The sequence below is a fragment of the Erinaceus europaeus genome, chromosome 11 (assembly GCF_950295315.1).
Source record: "Erinaceus europaeus chromosome 11, mEriEur2.1, whole genome shotgun sequence".
Classification (NCBI taxonomy): domain Eukaryota; kingdom Metazoa; phylum Chordata; class Mammalia; order Eulipotyphla; family Erinaceidae; genus Erinaceus; species Erinaceus europaeus.
Window position 1 is genome coordinate 75,694,980 of NC_080172.1, and position 15,980 is coordinate 75,710,959.

General features: G+C 44.0%; 1 protein-coding gene and 1 pseudogene across 4 annotated transcripts in view; one reads left to right on the forward strand and one right to left on the reverse strand.

Moving 5' to 3' along the window:
- FNBP1L (formin binding protein 1 like) overlaps positions 1-15,980 on the forward strand; it is a 183,312-nt gene that overhangs the window by 92,707 nt on the left and 74,625 nt on the right. The window contains exon 1 of one of the 4 annotated variants that reach the window (XM_016193542.2): positions 2,915-3,366. The exons of the other annotated variants lie outside the window; for them this stretch is intronic. Within the exon in view, the coding sequence (XP_016049028.1) occupies positions 3,343-3,366 (24 nt within the window). The 5' untranslated portion in view covers positions 2,915-3,342. Of the gene's footprint in view, positions 1-2,914; positions 3,367-15,980 lie in introns of those variants that run through there. 4 annotated transcript variants of the gene reach the window in all.
- LOC103124600 (large ribosomal subunit protein uL11-like) lies at positions 8,866-9,548 on the reverse strand (annotated as a pseudogene).

A 15,980-nucleotide genomic window follows, 5' to 3' on the forward strand; every position in this document is an offset into this window, starting at 1 on the left:
CTCCCCCTCTATCTTCCTCTCCTCTCTCCATTTCTCTCTGTCCTATCCAGCAACAAATGATGCCAACAACAACAGTAATAACCACAACAAGGCTACAACAACAAGGCAACAAAAGGGGGGGGGAATGGCCTCCAGAAGCAGTGGATTCATGGTGCAGGCACTGAGCCCCAGCAATAACCCTGGAGGCAATAAAGAGAGAGAGAGAGAGAGAGAGAGAAAGAACCAAAGAAAAAGAAAGAAGTAGGAGTCGGTTGGTAGTGCAGTGGATTAAGCACAGGTGGCGCAAAGCACAAGGAACAGCTTAAGGATCCAGGTTCAAGCCCCTGACTCCCCACCTGTAGGGAGTCGCTTCACAAGCGGTAAAGCAGGTCTGTAGGTGTCTATTTTTCTCTCCCCCTCTGTCTTCCCCTCCTCTCTCCATTTCTCTCTGTCCTATCCAACAACGAACAACATCAGCAATGGCAATAATGATAGCCACAATGAGGCTACAACAACAAGGGCAACAAAAGGGGGAAAAAATGGCCTCCAGGAGCTGTGGATTCATGGTGCAGGCACCGAGCCCAGTAATAACCATGGAGGAAAAAAAATAATAAAAAAAGAAAGAAAAAAAAAACACAAGGGTAACAAAAGAGAATAAATAAATATTAAAAAAAAAAAAAAGAAAAAGAAGGAAAGAAAAAAGAAAAGTCTGCGGTCAGGCAGTAGCAGTGGGTTAAGCGCACATGGTGTAAAGCTCAACGACCGGCTAAGAATCCTGGTTCGAGACCCCGGGCTCCCCACCTATAGCGGCATCACTTCACAAGCAGTGAAGCAGGTCTACAGGTGTCTATCTTTCTCTCCCCCTCTCTGTATCCCCCTCTCTCCATTTCTCTCTGTCCTATCCAATAACTACAGGAATAACCACAACAACTATAAACAACAAGGGCAACAAAAGAGAAAATGACCTCCAACAGCAGTGGATTCATAGTGCAGGGTTGGGAGGTAGCGCAGTGGATTAAGGGAATGTGCCGCAAGGATCCGGGTTAGAGCCCCTGGCTCCCTACCTAGAAGGGCGGGGTCGCTTCGCAAGTGGTGAAGCAGGAGAAAAAAACACTTTCTATGTAGGTAATGTTGGTTCACAAGACTATTGCAACTTTTAGTTTTTGCTATTTTTAAAGGCTGTGATGTTGTATGAATTTACATATCTTGAAAAAATTGTAAATAATTATTTTAAAAAGATTATAAATTAAGCTGGTTGTATTTACCCTTTATAGTGATATAGATAAAAGAAAATTTGTCTGAATTTGACTATTAAACTTGTTCACATCTATATATGGAGTGTTGTGCTGAAACTTTGTAAGCAGAAAATATTTGTCCAGGTGAAAGGACTTCATGTTCATTTGGGGAATTATGTAAACAGTATGGTTGAGGACAACTGCTAATATGAATAGTGAATCATTTTACTTTTTAAGAGGAAAATGTGCTACTTTGGTTTTAACTATGCTACATATGTCTTAATTTCTTTCTTTCTTCTTTTTTTTTCTTCCCTCCAGGGTTATTGCTGGGGCCCCGTGCCTGCACTACGAATCCACTGCTCCTGGGGGCCATTTTTTCCCTTTTGTTGCCCTTGTTGTTTATCAGTGTTGTTGTTACTATTATTACTGTCATTGTTGTTGATAGACAGAAATGGAGAGAGGAGGGGAAGACAGAGACAGAGAGGGGGAGAGAAAGATGTTTGTGGAATGAGTGGGAGAGGGGAGGTGGATAATAGGTGAAATAAACAACCTCAGAGGAATTCTCTTAGAAATAGTCTAGAAAAATAAGAAAAAAGAGAAAGCGTTTTAGTCAGTGATTCACAACCTTTTCACTGCATGACATTTGAACATTTTAAAATTGACCATAAGTCACTCAGAAGAGGGCATTTGTACATTCAAGTTGTATTCAGACAGGAGCGGCCAAGAATTTAGCAAGATTGGTGCTTGGGGTGTCGGGAGGTCTTAGATTATTTGTTTCTTCCTTGAAAGCAGCATAGCTAGGGAGGAAGGGGTAAAGATTGAGGTGGAAGACAGGGGTACCTGAACAAGCCTTAGAGGGGAGTTTCAAATGCCGACACCTAGGGAGAATTTCAGAGGCTCTTCGGTCAGCATACACTGAGTTGTGCTCTTAGTAGTGGTCGCATTGAAGTGTTTGTGTGTGTGTGTGTGTGTGTGTGTGTGTGCGTTTAATGCTAAAGTATGAAGCCTATGGTGGAGTTGCCAAGTATTCTTGATACCTAGCAGCACCAGCCAAGCTTGCTGACTGCAGTTAATGATTGCTCAGAAAGACCGGGAAGTAACTCCACAAAGGAAAAAGGAAATGGTGGACCTGTCTGCAAGGTTCAGATATTCTGAGTGAAGATAGTCGAACAGTTTCCTTGCACCACCGCGGAGGAGTCTAGCTGCCCTCTCCCGCCGGATTTTCATTCTAGACATTGGCTCTCCTTTCCAAATGACAATTCTGCTCACATTTGTCTTCCATCTCGTGTCAGCGCACAATCCCCAAAATGAATAACGGGTGCCGAAAGATCTGCCTCTTTTTATGAATTCCCAACATATAAAATGACATGAAACTTGAGACAATTAAAATATTTTATTAGAAACAGAAGTGAGAGCACGATGCTTCTTCACAACATTTGATGTCCAACCTCACACGTTTTCGTGATTCCCAGGACACACACACACACACACACACACACACACACACACTCTCTCTCTCTCTCTCTCTCTCTCTCTCTCTCTCTCTCTCCCCTTCTCCACAAACCAAACCTAAGGATTTGGGTCTGTTTCCTTTCAGGGTTCTCCCAAGTGGAGGGAGGCAAGAGGCAGAAAGGGCGGGTGACTGGAGTTGTCTCAGAAGGGGATTTTCTCGGGCGATTCTGCCTTCTCCCCACTTTCCATCTTGGAGACCGGATTCCGAGTGGTGGCGGCGGTGGACGGCGCGGACCCAGAGGAGCTCGCGGGCGGTCAGCCGGGCAGCCCGCGACCCTCCCTCGAAGTGACCCCGGCGAGCGCGGGTCCGCCCCGATCCCAGGGTGCACCGCGCCCCGCCCCCTCCCCTCGTGGCGGCCCTCCCCCTCGGCCCTCGCCCCCTCCCAGGCGACTCGAGGAGGCGGGGACCCGGCGGCGGCGGCGGCGGCTTCTCCAGTCGCGTCCGTCTCACTCACTGGGGAGCCAGGCTGTGGCGGCACCTTCGGAGGCTGAGCCCAGAGCCGCGAGCGCCCGCCGGCCAGCCAGCCAGCCAGCCAGGGAGAGGCGGACGGACTGACGGCAAAGCCGACGGACGGGCAGCGGGGCACTAGACGGCCGAACCGCCGCAAGTTCCGCCATGAGCTGGGGCACCGAGCTGTGGGTGAGTGGGGGCGAGGGGCGCCGCGCGGACCCCGGGAGCGGGCTGGGCGGGCGCCGCGCAGGGGCTGCAGCGGGGCGCGTCGGAGGGAGGCTGTCCGGCTCCTTTGTGTGCAGACCCTCTTCCCTCCCGGCCGGCCGGGGCGGGGGGCTGCTGGTCGGCGCGCCCGCCTCAGCTCTGCCCGCGCGGCTGCAGGCGGCGCCCCGGACGGCGGCGGAGCGGCCCGCGCCCCCCGCTCCCCGCTCCCGGCCCCTCGCCGCCCCTGTCTCCGCTTCCCGGACGCCTGGCGCCGCGCCGCGCTCCTCCGTCTTTGTATCTGCCCGCCCCGAGGCGGGGGAGGGGGCCCATTGTCCCGCAGGGGCGCTGCTCGCGGGCGGGCGGGGAGCCCCGGGCGGCCCCCCAGCCGGGGCGAGGGTCCCAGGGGTGAGGGCGGCGCCGGGCCGGGGCGGCGCGGGCAGAGGCTAGGCGCCGCCCGCCGCCCGCCGCTCTCGCTCCAGGTAGGGGGAGCCGGGCGGCTTTGTTCGGAGCCCGGCCTCCGGCCAGCCAGGCCCAGCCTCCACGCCCATTTCCCTCTCGGTGCCTGCTCGTCCCGGAGCTTCGGGGTCTCCGGCTGGGCCACCCCGGCTGCTCCCTGCGGGCCGGCGGGGATTGGCTGTGGGGCTGGGGGGCATCTGAGTTAATCAGTCGGAGTGACCGATGGAGGAGAAGCCGATTCGCCCCAAGGAGCGCGCGGCTTCCCGATGGCTTCAACGCGCCCCCCCCGTTGTTCTTTCTTCTCACTTGTTCTCCTTTTCCTCCCTCTCCTCCCTTTGGCTTTCTTGGGCTCTGGGGGCTGCAGACAATGCCGGGCGTCTGGCCCGGCTGCGGGCGGGTGGAGGTGTGCAGGGCTGAGATTTCTCAGGTGCGGCCGGGGCGCGCGGGGGCGTGGGGGCGCTGCCCCGCGCGGGGCCCCGCTCCAGCCACTCCTCCTTTATCCCACCTGTGCGTGTTTTCCGGCCTTTTGTTAACCCGGAGCCTGTGAAATCAACTGCTGAGGCATGGGAGGAGGAAGAACTTTGTGGTGTCTCTCTGTACGTAGTGGAGTTAGGACGGGAATGGAGGCAGATCGACTCATTGAAGGGCACCGTGTTTTTCCTTATGTTCTTTCTCGCACTTTAAAACTAGGAAGAGACTGAACACCCACGTATCTAGTCCAGGCTTCTCCTGCAGCTTGCCCAATGTAAACACACCACCCCAGAGAAAATGCCTCAGGAGCCTGTTCATTTCGTTTCTTAGATGGCATGGACTGTTGTTTATTGGGAAGGATTATGTAGTAAATCAATTATGAAAAAAATCTAACCTTTTACTCTGCCTGGGTTCTCTGCTGGTCCCCTTTGACCTTGTGTAGTCTCTATATAATGTAGCATGCTATCAGTGAAAGGTGCTGGCTGTACTTTTATTTTCGCTTAGCAAATGGAAAATATTTTAGTTTTTACATACTGAAACGATTGGCTACTTAGAGAGACAGAGCTAACAGCCATAAGCAAAGGGGATTGTATCAGATTTCTTTTGTGTAGTTGTGAGAGAATATGAGTTGACTGGTAAATAAATTTCAACTGTGTTGTAAGGCTTTCTGGAGTTCTAAGTGAGCAAGAAAGGCAGTGAACATGTGCTGGAGGCTCAGTTCTGGGTTGTGTATAGTATAAAGCAAAAAATAACGAGTAATTTCTTTAGGATGTAGTGTAGTAAGGTAGCATCTAAGGTGTTGATTATCAGGTGATTATTGGAAGATTACATGGATCTAAAAGCATCTGATATTAATTGTAATTATTGGTTGACCAGAGATACGCACGCTTACTTAAAAAGCTCAAGTATTCTGCAAAAAAAAAAAAAAAAAAAAAAATATATATATATATATATAGTGGTTATGTGTAATTACTAATGCAGGGTATTGTGTACTATTTGTAGATTATGTGCAATACATACATATCCTTTTATAATTAAAATGTATAATAAACACAAGAAAGCATACTGATATGCACGAATCATTTCACAAAAAGGATTCTGTAATTAAAGTACTCTTTACAAACAAGGAAATCAGAAATTGTGGAGGTCCTGTGTTTAGTTAATAACTCTTATTTATTAGGAGATAGCTTTTTTTTTTTTTTTAAGATTTATTTGTTAAGTGAGAGTGGGAAAGAGAGAGGTGTAGGCCAGAGCACTGCTCCAACATATGGTGCCAGAGATCAAACCTGAGGATGCCAGTTCTGTGATCTACATGCCACTAGGAGATAGCTTTTTATAAATATAAAGAGCCAGATTTCAACTGAAAATAACTTTATGTTGGATGTGAATAAGAAAAAAGCATGCCACATTCATATTATAATTATAAATTTTCCTGCCCAAGGATGTTAGAAGATAGGCTCAAATATTTGACTTAAATCATAGAGTCGTCCTGTGCCTTAGTTTGTGACTGTGAATTTTGGTTCTTATTTTATTTTATTTTTATTTATTTATTGGATAGGGACTGACTGAAATCAAGAGGAAAGGAGGAGATAGACAACTGCAGCACTGCTTCATCATTCACAAATCTTCCCCTTTGCAGGAGGGGACTGGGGGTTTGAACCTGGGTCCTTTGCATTGTAACATGCACTGAAGCAACTGCACCACTGCCTGGTCCTGGTCCTTAGTTTATGACTGTATGAGAGTCACTGATATTTTCATCAGATTTTTAGCTAAGTGCATTTGACAAATCTTAAGATTTTCTTTTGGGAAGAAAGACTTAGATTGGATGGTGGAGTCTGAATTTTTTATGTAGCACCCCCTAGCTGTGACCTTTTAAAATTAAATACTTACCTTTACCATTTACATTTTACGTGAGCTAGACTTTGAGTCTTTGAATATAAGGACTGGATTAATCTTTCTGTTTTTACTGATTATAATAATGCTTGTGGATGATGATGCACATTTTGCTCAATTGAGTATTGATTTCTGGTTAGTAAGTGCATTCTGGTAGTGGAGTTCTTTATAGTACTGAAGACGTTTTAGTTGATGAATTTGGTGGCTTAGGTAATGATTTAGTAAGGTCTAAAGACAAAACCAAAATGATGCTTTAGTGTTTAGGTTAAGAGTTTTTGAAGATTGAGGAAGAACTGACCTAAAGGTAGTTCTTGTGAATTTTTCTGACAGCTTGGTGACACAACTGCCAGAATAGCTGGTAAAACTTAGGTCACCTTGATAGTCTAGAACAAAGGAATTTGATCCTTATGTGGTACATTCTAGCTATGCCAAGCCTCTAATACTGACTAGTTTTTCTTCAGATTTTTCTAGAGGGTGCTTACTGGAGCATAGTGACAAAATCTCTTTTCACTGTGAACATTGCTTTTTTTTTTTTCAAAGAGCATGAAAATACTGTTAGAATTTAGTTTAAAAAATTACTAAGTGTGCTATAGGGAAGCACTGTAGAAAGTCTTAATTTCAGCCCTGCTATGAGGAAATTGAATTCTTTTGAGATGGTGCTAATTTCCGAACTACAAAATACACCTCTATATGGATATGAGTATCTTCTGTTGACCAGCCCCTGCCAGTTGCCTTTGTCAGAAGTGACTGTGTATATGTAATGGTTCATGACTTCATGCTCCTCATGTTTCCTGCACAGGGGTCACAGTAATCTCTATCATTCCAATTTTAGTATATGGGCTACAGAAGCGGCACACACACAGCTGCCCCCCCCCCCCATGCTGTAATGCTGGGGATCTAATCCAGGGCCTCACCTATTTTATAAACCCCTTTTACATTCCTATTTATTGACATTGTTCAGCTTTCTACTACAGATATTGTTAAGATATTATTGTGGTTAACTTTGTATTGCAGATGTTGCTTGTTAAGGAAGATGAGCATTGCCAAGACACCTGTTCATGCCACCAGTCAACCCTGACTATAGTAAAGTGGAAACTAGAAAACTGCCTCTGATAGTCTACCCACAGCACTACACTACCACTACATTATACCACTCATTTTCATTTCCCTTCCCTGCTTTTATCATAAAATGTTCTTTCTCCTTTCCCTGATTTGCAAAATGTAGGCTTAGCTAGAAACTTAAAAACCTACTCTACATATTTTTTCCTGAATTTCAACCTGTTTGCAGGTAGAATATAGGATAAATGGATTGTAATGGTTTATAATTATGGGGCACCTTCTCTGTACGCCTACAGGTTGTATCTTACTTAATAATCTTTAATTTTCAACTCAGTAGCAGACAATTTGTTTTGTGTAACATTCATACCAGTAACAGGTTAAAAACAAGTAGGAAAAGGTTTATATTGCTTTAGAAGCTATAAAAACTGGCAAAAGACTTAGTAGGTGAGGTGGCACAGAGATAGAATTCTCAAAACATTTGAAACATGAGATCCTGAGTTCAGTCCCCAGCATCGGTTATGCCAGAATGATACTCTAGGTCTGTTTCTTTGTGTGTGTCCTACTTAGAAACAAAGTCAATCTTAAAGAAACAGAAGACCGGGGTCAGGCAGTAATGCAGAGTGTTAAGCGCACGTAGTTCAAAGTGCAAGGACCAGCGTAGAAATCCCGGTTAGAGCCCCTGGCTCCCCACCTGCAGGGGGGTCGCTTCACAAGTAGTGAAGCAGGTCTGCAGGTGTCTATCTTTCTCTCTCCCATTCTGTCTTCCCCTCCCCTCTCCATTTCTCTCTGTCCTATCCAACAACAACGACATCAATAACAACAAAACTACAATGACAAAACAACTAGGGCAACAAAAGGGAAAAAATAGCCTCCAGGAGCAGTGGATTGGAGCCCCAGCAATAACTTCGGAGGCAAAAAACCCCAAAGCAACCAGGGGCTGGGCAGTGGTGCACCCAATTGAGTGCACCCAATTGAGTGCACACATTACCATGCACGAGGACCTGAGTTCTAGTCTCCACTCCCCATCTACAGGGGGGATGCTTTGCAGGTAGTCTGCCAATGTTTATCTTCCTCTTTTCCTCTCTATCTCACCCTCCTCCCCCAATTTCTCTCTGTCCTGTCAAAAAAAAAAAAAAAAACAGAAGGAAAGAAAGAAATGGCCACCAGGAGAGGTGGATTCCTAGTGCCAGCATGGGTCCCAGTGATAATCCTGGTGGCAATTGGAAATTGGACAAACCCCCAAATTATTTCAGGGATAAATTGAAGCCATGTTTGTCAGACATACAAAAAGATACTTGGGTGCATTCGGGGATGACTTAGTAGTCACAGTGTTGGACTGTCAAGCGTGAGATCCTGAGTTTGATTTCAGGCATCCCATGTACCAGAATGATACACTTATTCTATCCTCCCCTTGATCAGTCAAGTGAAAGGATATTTGTTATTTCTTACCAGAGACGATAATAGGGACTGGGTGGTGGTGCACCCAGTAGAGCATATATGTTACTAATGAAGATTGGTGAGATGTTGGGCTTTAGGATGAGTATAGTTTCACATATGGGAATTACTGAATAATTCCTAGAGGGCCGATATCTTACTCATTGTTTAATCATTTTCTGATTCATCTCTGGATCTTAGCTCTCAGTGCATAGCTTAGAGGCTGATAGTACTAGAATCTTTAGTACATGCTTGCTGTATTGACCTGAGTATAGTTACTAGGTTTGGCTTAAATTTTTTTTTCAAATAATCCTTTATTGAAGCATCTTCCTTTGTAATTCTTAACTAGCTGGGCATTCCACAGCACCACTGTTGATGTCATCTATGATGTCATGAGGATGGCGGCCATCAACATTGCAACCCACAGATTGAGCAGTCCCCAGGATTTCTTTGATGGTGCCAGAGAGTCCTTCTAGCTAAAGATCGGTGCCTCATTTGCTGGGCAGTGTTGACAATTTCATCAAAAGTGATGTTTCCACTGTGCTTAGTACTTTTCTGCTTCTTTGTCTCTTTGTGGTTCCTTGAGGGCTTTAATGATGAGGGCTGAGGCAGAGGGCACCACCTGAATCTGGGCCTGTCTGTTCTGGATTGTGAGTTTTACTGTGATCCTCAGACCCTTCCAATCACCAGTAGCCTTGGCAATGTCATCACCAACTTTTTTTGGAGACAGACTGAGTCGCCCAATCTTGGGGGCCAGGGCCGAAGTGGTGCTGACTTCCCCGCCGGTGCATCTTAGGTACAAGACTTTGATCTTGTTGGGGGTCAAACTTTGGTGGCATGGTGGAGGCATCTAGTGTCGGATGAACCTGGATTTGGGACGACCGAAGAAAGTTGCACCTTGGCCTCCTGTGAGCCGAAAACGGAAAGCGGTTTGGATTAAATTTTGAATGTAGGTTGCCTGACAATACATGAAAGGTAGGTTGAGAGACCAGATTAAGAGGTGGATTTGACTGAACATTTCATTCAGATTCATGAGTGGGCAAGGGTGGTGGGGTAGTGGGTGTAATTTGCCAGATTCATGAGCCTGAATGAGTGGGGGTGGGTGTATTAGCATATAATTTGCAGGCTACTTAAGCATTAATAGAAGATGTTATCTCCAGTCATCACTGGGGCCCAGTTTTGTAGGGTTTTTTTTTTTTAACTTTTCATTTTATTTTATTATTGGATAGAGACAGAAATTGAGAGGGAAGGGGAAGATAAAGAGGGAGACACATAGACATTTGCAGACCTGCTTCACCACTCAAAGCATTCCACTGGAAGGTAGGGACCAGGGGCTTGTACCTGGGTCCTTGCACACTGTAGTGTGTGCGCTTAACTGGGTGCACCACTGCCTGGCCCCAGTTTTATATATATTTTTAATTTTAATTTTTTCCCCTTTTGTCGCCCTTGTTTAGCGTCGTTGTTGTGTTACTGCCGACGTTGTTGTTGGATAGGTCAGAGAGAGATCAAGAGAGGAGGGGGAGACAGAAAGGAGAGAAAGACACCGCCTGTGAAGCGACTCCCCTGCAGGTGGGGAGCCGGGGGCTCGAACCAGGATCCCTATGCTGGTCTTTGTGCTTCGCGCCATGTGCGCTTAACTTGCTGCGCCACCGCCCAGCTCCCATTTTAGAATATTTTTAACTTTAGGTAAATCATACTATTTCATGGCCAGTGAGTTAGACTAACTGTTAGATTCTCATGCATGTGGTTGCCAGTTCATACTCAGCTTCATATGTGCTAGCGATGTTCTGGTTTGTTCTATCTCTCTCCATAATAAATATTAAAATATGACTTGATATGTAACTTAATTTTTATGAGAGGGGCAGGAGGAGAGAGAGAACCAGAGCCTGACTCTTGCACATGTGCTGCTGGGGACTGAACTCGACCTCATGCTTGAGAGTCCAGTGCTTTATTCACTGAGCCACCTGTGCCAGATACGTATATTCTTTTGTAGTTGACTCCATACATCTAACATGATATCTGTGAGACCCAGCTTTCTGTGATTAATTTATAGCATTCTGTTATACTATGATTTGTATTTTCCACTGCATGTACCCTGGGGACTCATTTCTAGTTTGGGCCATCTTAAAATGTTAGGATGTATAATCTGCTTGTGAAGTTGTTGGATTTTAAATTTTTTTAAAAATTATTATTATTTTATTTTTTACCAGATTACTTACTGCTCAGCTCTAGTTTTTAAATATTCCCTTTTGTTGCCCTTGTTTTATTGTTGTAGTCATTATTATTATTGATGTCGTTGTTGTTGGATAGAACAGAGAGAAAGAGAGAGGAGGGGAAGACAGGGGGAGAGAAAGATAGACACCTGCAGACCTGTTTCACCACTTGTGAAAGCAACTCCTCTGCACGTGGGGAGCCAGGGACTCGAACCGGGATCCTTACACTGATCCTTGCACTTTGCGCTACGTGTGCTTAAGCTGCTGCGCTACCGCCCGACTCCCTCAGCTCTAGTTTATGGCAGTGCTGGGAATTGAGTCTGGGACCTTTGTTGCCTCAGGCTTGAAAGTCTCTTTGCGTAATTATTACGCTATCTCTCCAGCCCTGTTGGACTTGAAAATTTCTGTCTCCTTATCTCTTGTTATGTTATCAAAATAAAAAATTTCCAAAAGATCCTGGTTTTCAGGATTGGCAAACATTCTTAAGTAAAAGTAGCTTGTATATGATTTTTCTTTTCTGAGGTCTTAGTTTTTTTTTTTTTTCACTTTATTTGTGACCTTATAATTCCTTTTTATCTTGGTTTATCTTTGATACGTCACGTTTTTGAAATGTATTTTACCATTTTAGCTTTTTAGACTATTGGAATAGTGGTAATGGTAGCTGATCCAAATACCCTAGCCCAACATTCCTGTAAATCTGGAGGTTGTCACATTTCATTTACTCTTTATTTGGGGGGGGGGGGTGTAGAGATCATCTCTGGGAATTTACTGCTCCAGGCCAGTTTTTTCAGATGGAGAGAAAGAGGCACCCCCCCCCTCCACACACACCCCATATCACTGAAGTATATCCATCAGTATTTTGATATACCCAGGTTCACGAACCTGGGCTACACTCATAGCAAAGCAGGTCTACTCCCAGGTAAGCTATCATTTGGGCTATATTTAAAATTTAAATGTTAAAATTTTTTTGAATATATCTCTGACTTGTATATTGGAGGAAATGTCTTTTCTTAGTTCTTAGTATATATTGAAGATGGGTTTTTTGCTGTTTTGTTTCCCATCTTTATGTAATATCTAGCCTCCAAATTGCTTGCCCCCTCTCCCCACCCCCTTTTAGCTTTTATTCCTGTTGTTCTGTTAGAGACATTCCTTAAGTAATTTGTGATCCCTAGGATCCTAGAAGGACATCTGTTAAGATCAGGAATAGGGAGAGCTGATAGGCCCTGCCTTTAAATTTTGGATTTGGACTTTATAGTTTTGAGGGCTTTGATTCTTTTAAGGGTTTTGCTTGATAGTTTACCCTGAGATTATTCAGATCCTTTACCTCTTTTCCAATCTTAATATAAAGTACTACAGTATTTTTGTTTTATTATCTATTTATTTTCTTGCCACCAGGGCTGTAGCTTGGTCTTGGTTCTTGCACCATGGATCCACTATTCCTGACCAGTATTGTTCTCTCTCTCTTTTTTTTTTTCCTTCTTCTCCCTTTTTTATTAGATAGGACAGAGCCATTGGGATGGGGGAGGATATAGAGGAAAAGAGAGACATACCTGCAGCACTGCTTTGCTACTTGTTAGCTTCTCCTCTGCAGGTGGGAACCAGAGACTTGAACCTGGGTCTTTGCACATAGTAATGTGTGTTCAACTGGGCGTGCCCCTACCTGACCCTCTAAAGACTAGTCTTTTTATATGTGCTGCTGAAGAGAGCACAGCTGTAGTCTTTTTAAACTACATATACTGTTCCCGTTTATGGTGGTGTGAGCTACAATTTTGATTTTTTTTTTTTAACATACTATTTAGATTATTTGTTTTATACAACAGGAAAATTGAAGGGAAGTAGTCATTTGTTTGTAAACTCAATACTGTCAGTGCCAGTATCTTTGCGACTGTTTTGCTCATTTTCTTGGAGTTCCAAGGTACATATAGTCGACAGTGAAATACAGTAGTTTGTACATGTGTAACATTTCTTACTTTTCCACATAACAATCTAACCTCACTATATTTTAAGAAAAAAAAAAAGAGAGAGAGGAAAAGGAACAATGACTGTGTCTACCTATTTATCAGGAAGTTAAAAGTTTTCCTTGAAACCCCACAACAAACTTCTGATTATATCTTTCTTGTCCAAGGCTAGGCACATTGCCTCTTGAATAAAACTGGGATTCTGTTAAGAGGAATAGTAGATTAAGGTCACCCCAAAACAATTTATTATCTGCCTTAATGAGTTAACGATGGTTTTATAGAAGGAAAACTATATAGATACTTGAATGGGAAGAAAGATAAATAATACATGTAATAGCAGATTTTTTAGCCATGAGGTCTTTAAAAATCTAGCTTAGTCCATCATGTTTCCGGAAGCCTGGTGATGAAGAGTTTATGTATTTTAGTTGGAATCTGTGGGCTGCTTCTTGCTTGCCACACCATGCCATGCTGACATCACCTGTTAGAGTAGGTGGATGTGTGAGCAAATGTTCAGAATTGATGGATGGAGTGAGGTCAAGTTGATCTAACCACACAAGAGTGAAGGTACTGCAGGGACTGAGAGAAAGGTTCAACAACACATATCTGTAAGTTTCCTTCCTTCCTTCCTTCCTCTTTTTTTTTTTCCCCCAAAGTACTGGTCAGTTCTGGTTTATGGTGGTGTGGGAGATTGAATTTAGTCCTCAGAACCACAGGCATTAAGAGTCTGTTGTCATAACCATTATACTGTCTCCTCCATCCTTATTTTTATCTTCTAAAAAAATATTTTTTATTTATAAATTGGATAGAGAAAGAAATTGAGTGAGAGAGAGACAGAGAGACTACAGCACCTCTTCACTATTCCTGAAGCTTTCTCCCTGTAGGTGGGGACTGAGGGAATCTGGTCCCCTACGCCTACACTGAACTTCTCTGTTCCAGACTCTTGGAAACAGAGTTGGCAGTCAGCTGAGGTAAAGAACAAACACCTCATCACAGACCCCTGCAAGCGTCAACCTGGCTTTGACCTAGCACGTTATGATTGGGCCCTCCTCAATCGCTATCGAACAGGCCATGGCCGGTGCGCCGCTATGTTCCATCGCTGGGGAGCCAGAGACTGGGGACCCGAACTGCCCCTGCGGCTACAGACAGACTATGACCCACATAGTCAACGACTGCCACCTCTCCAGATTCAAAGGAGGTCTCGAAACTTTACATCAGGCTCAACCTGACGCTGTTGACTGGCTACGGAAGAAGGGCAAACGCTAGAAGAAGAATTGTGCACTGCAACTTGAGTGCTCAACCTGGTGCAACACTACCCAGCCCCTAGAAGTTTATTTTGTGTAGAAAGTTTCCCAGGGTATCGGAAATAATAAAGTTACCCTGTAATTCTCCAGGTTTCCAGTTTACTAGATATAAAACCAACCTATAAAATAAGACTTCAGAGGGTATAAGTGGCCATGAGTGTGGTGTTACTGACATTTGCTTATTTTTTTTCCCTTTAAATTGACACATTTGAATGCTGTGTTTGTTATAATAAGTGAACCACTATTGACACGTTATTAACTAAGGTCCATAGTTTCATTCAGGTTTAGTTTTGCATGTCCAACCATGTGCCATTTTCTTCTTTTTGCTTTGTTAGTTTTTGCTAGGACTTAACTCCCAGCCTTTTCAGATAGAAAGTGCTATAGTCAGAGAGGTGGAAAGATACCACAGCACCAAAACTCTCTTCAATGTGTTGGATGCTGGGCTGGTCATGTGCCATTTTCATCACATTTCTAGGGTACTTACTACCAAGTGGGATTATCATTGTTGATATTGTTTCTGGTCATCTGACTGAAATAGCCAAGTTTTTTGACTATAAAATTATTTCTCCCTTTTTCATGCTGTGGTATTTGGAAGAAGTCACAATGTGTAGCCCACATTTACAGGGAGAGGGTTTATATAGTTCCTTCTTTTTGGGTGGAGTAGTTGCATAATTGAAATTTTTCTGTATAGAAGACATCCTTTCTTTCATGGACTCAAGTATTTTTACTGTATATCTTGGGTCTTATGCAGTACTCTTATTATGTGCTCTGTTTTTTTTTTTTTTTTTTTTGGACAAGGCTGAAAGAAATGGAGAAGGGAGAGGAAGAGAGATAGAAAGGGACAAAGGGGGGCCGGGGGATGATAGTGCAGCAGGTTAAGTGCACATGGTATGGAGTGCAAGGACTGGTGCAAGGATTCTGGTTCAAGCCCCGCTTCCCCACCTACGGGGGGTTGCCTCACCGGCAGTGAAGCAGGTCTGTAGGCATCTATCTTTGCCCCGCTCTGTCTTCCCCATCTTCTCTTGATTTCTCTCTGTTCTATTCAATAACAACAACAGCAGTGGTAACAATAATAACAAGGGCAACAAAATGGGAAAAATAGCCTCCAGGAGCAGTAGATTCATAGTGCAGGCACTGGGCCCCAGCAATAACCCTGGAGGCAAAAAAAGGGGAAAAAGACAGACCTGCTTCACTGCTTGTGAAGTTCCCATCTGTGGAGGAGGGAGCCAGGGACTTGAACCTGGGTTGTGCATGGTAACGGTAATATGTGTGCCCAGCTGAGTGCAGTTTATTTCCATTGTGCCACTGTAATACAATATAATCTCCATCAATAACGACTTTAAAATATGATATTGACTTAACAGTGGTTTACAAAATTATAATATTTCGGGGGTATGGTTTCACACTTGTGTTATGTGTAAATTACCATATCCACTACCAAAGTCCTATGGGTTTCTCTCTTATTTTATAAATTTCTTTATTGAGGAATTAATGTTTTACATTCGACAGTAAATACAATAGTTTGTACATGCATAACATTTCCAGGCTTTCCATATAACAATAGAACAATCACTAGGTCCTCTATCATCCTTCTTGGACCTGTATTTCCCCCCCCCCCCCCCAGAGTCTTTTACTTTGGTGCAATATGCCAATTCCAGTTCAGGCTCTACTTGTGTTTTCTCTTCTGATCTTCTTTTTCAACTTCTGCCCGAGAGTGAGATCATCCCATATTCATCCTTCTGTTTCTGACTTACTTCACTTAACATGAATTTTTCTTTTTTTTAAAATTTTTTTATTATTAATTTTTAATATTT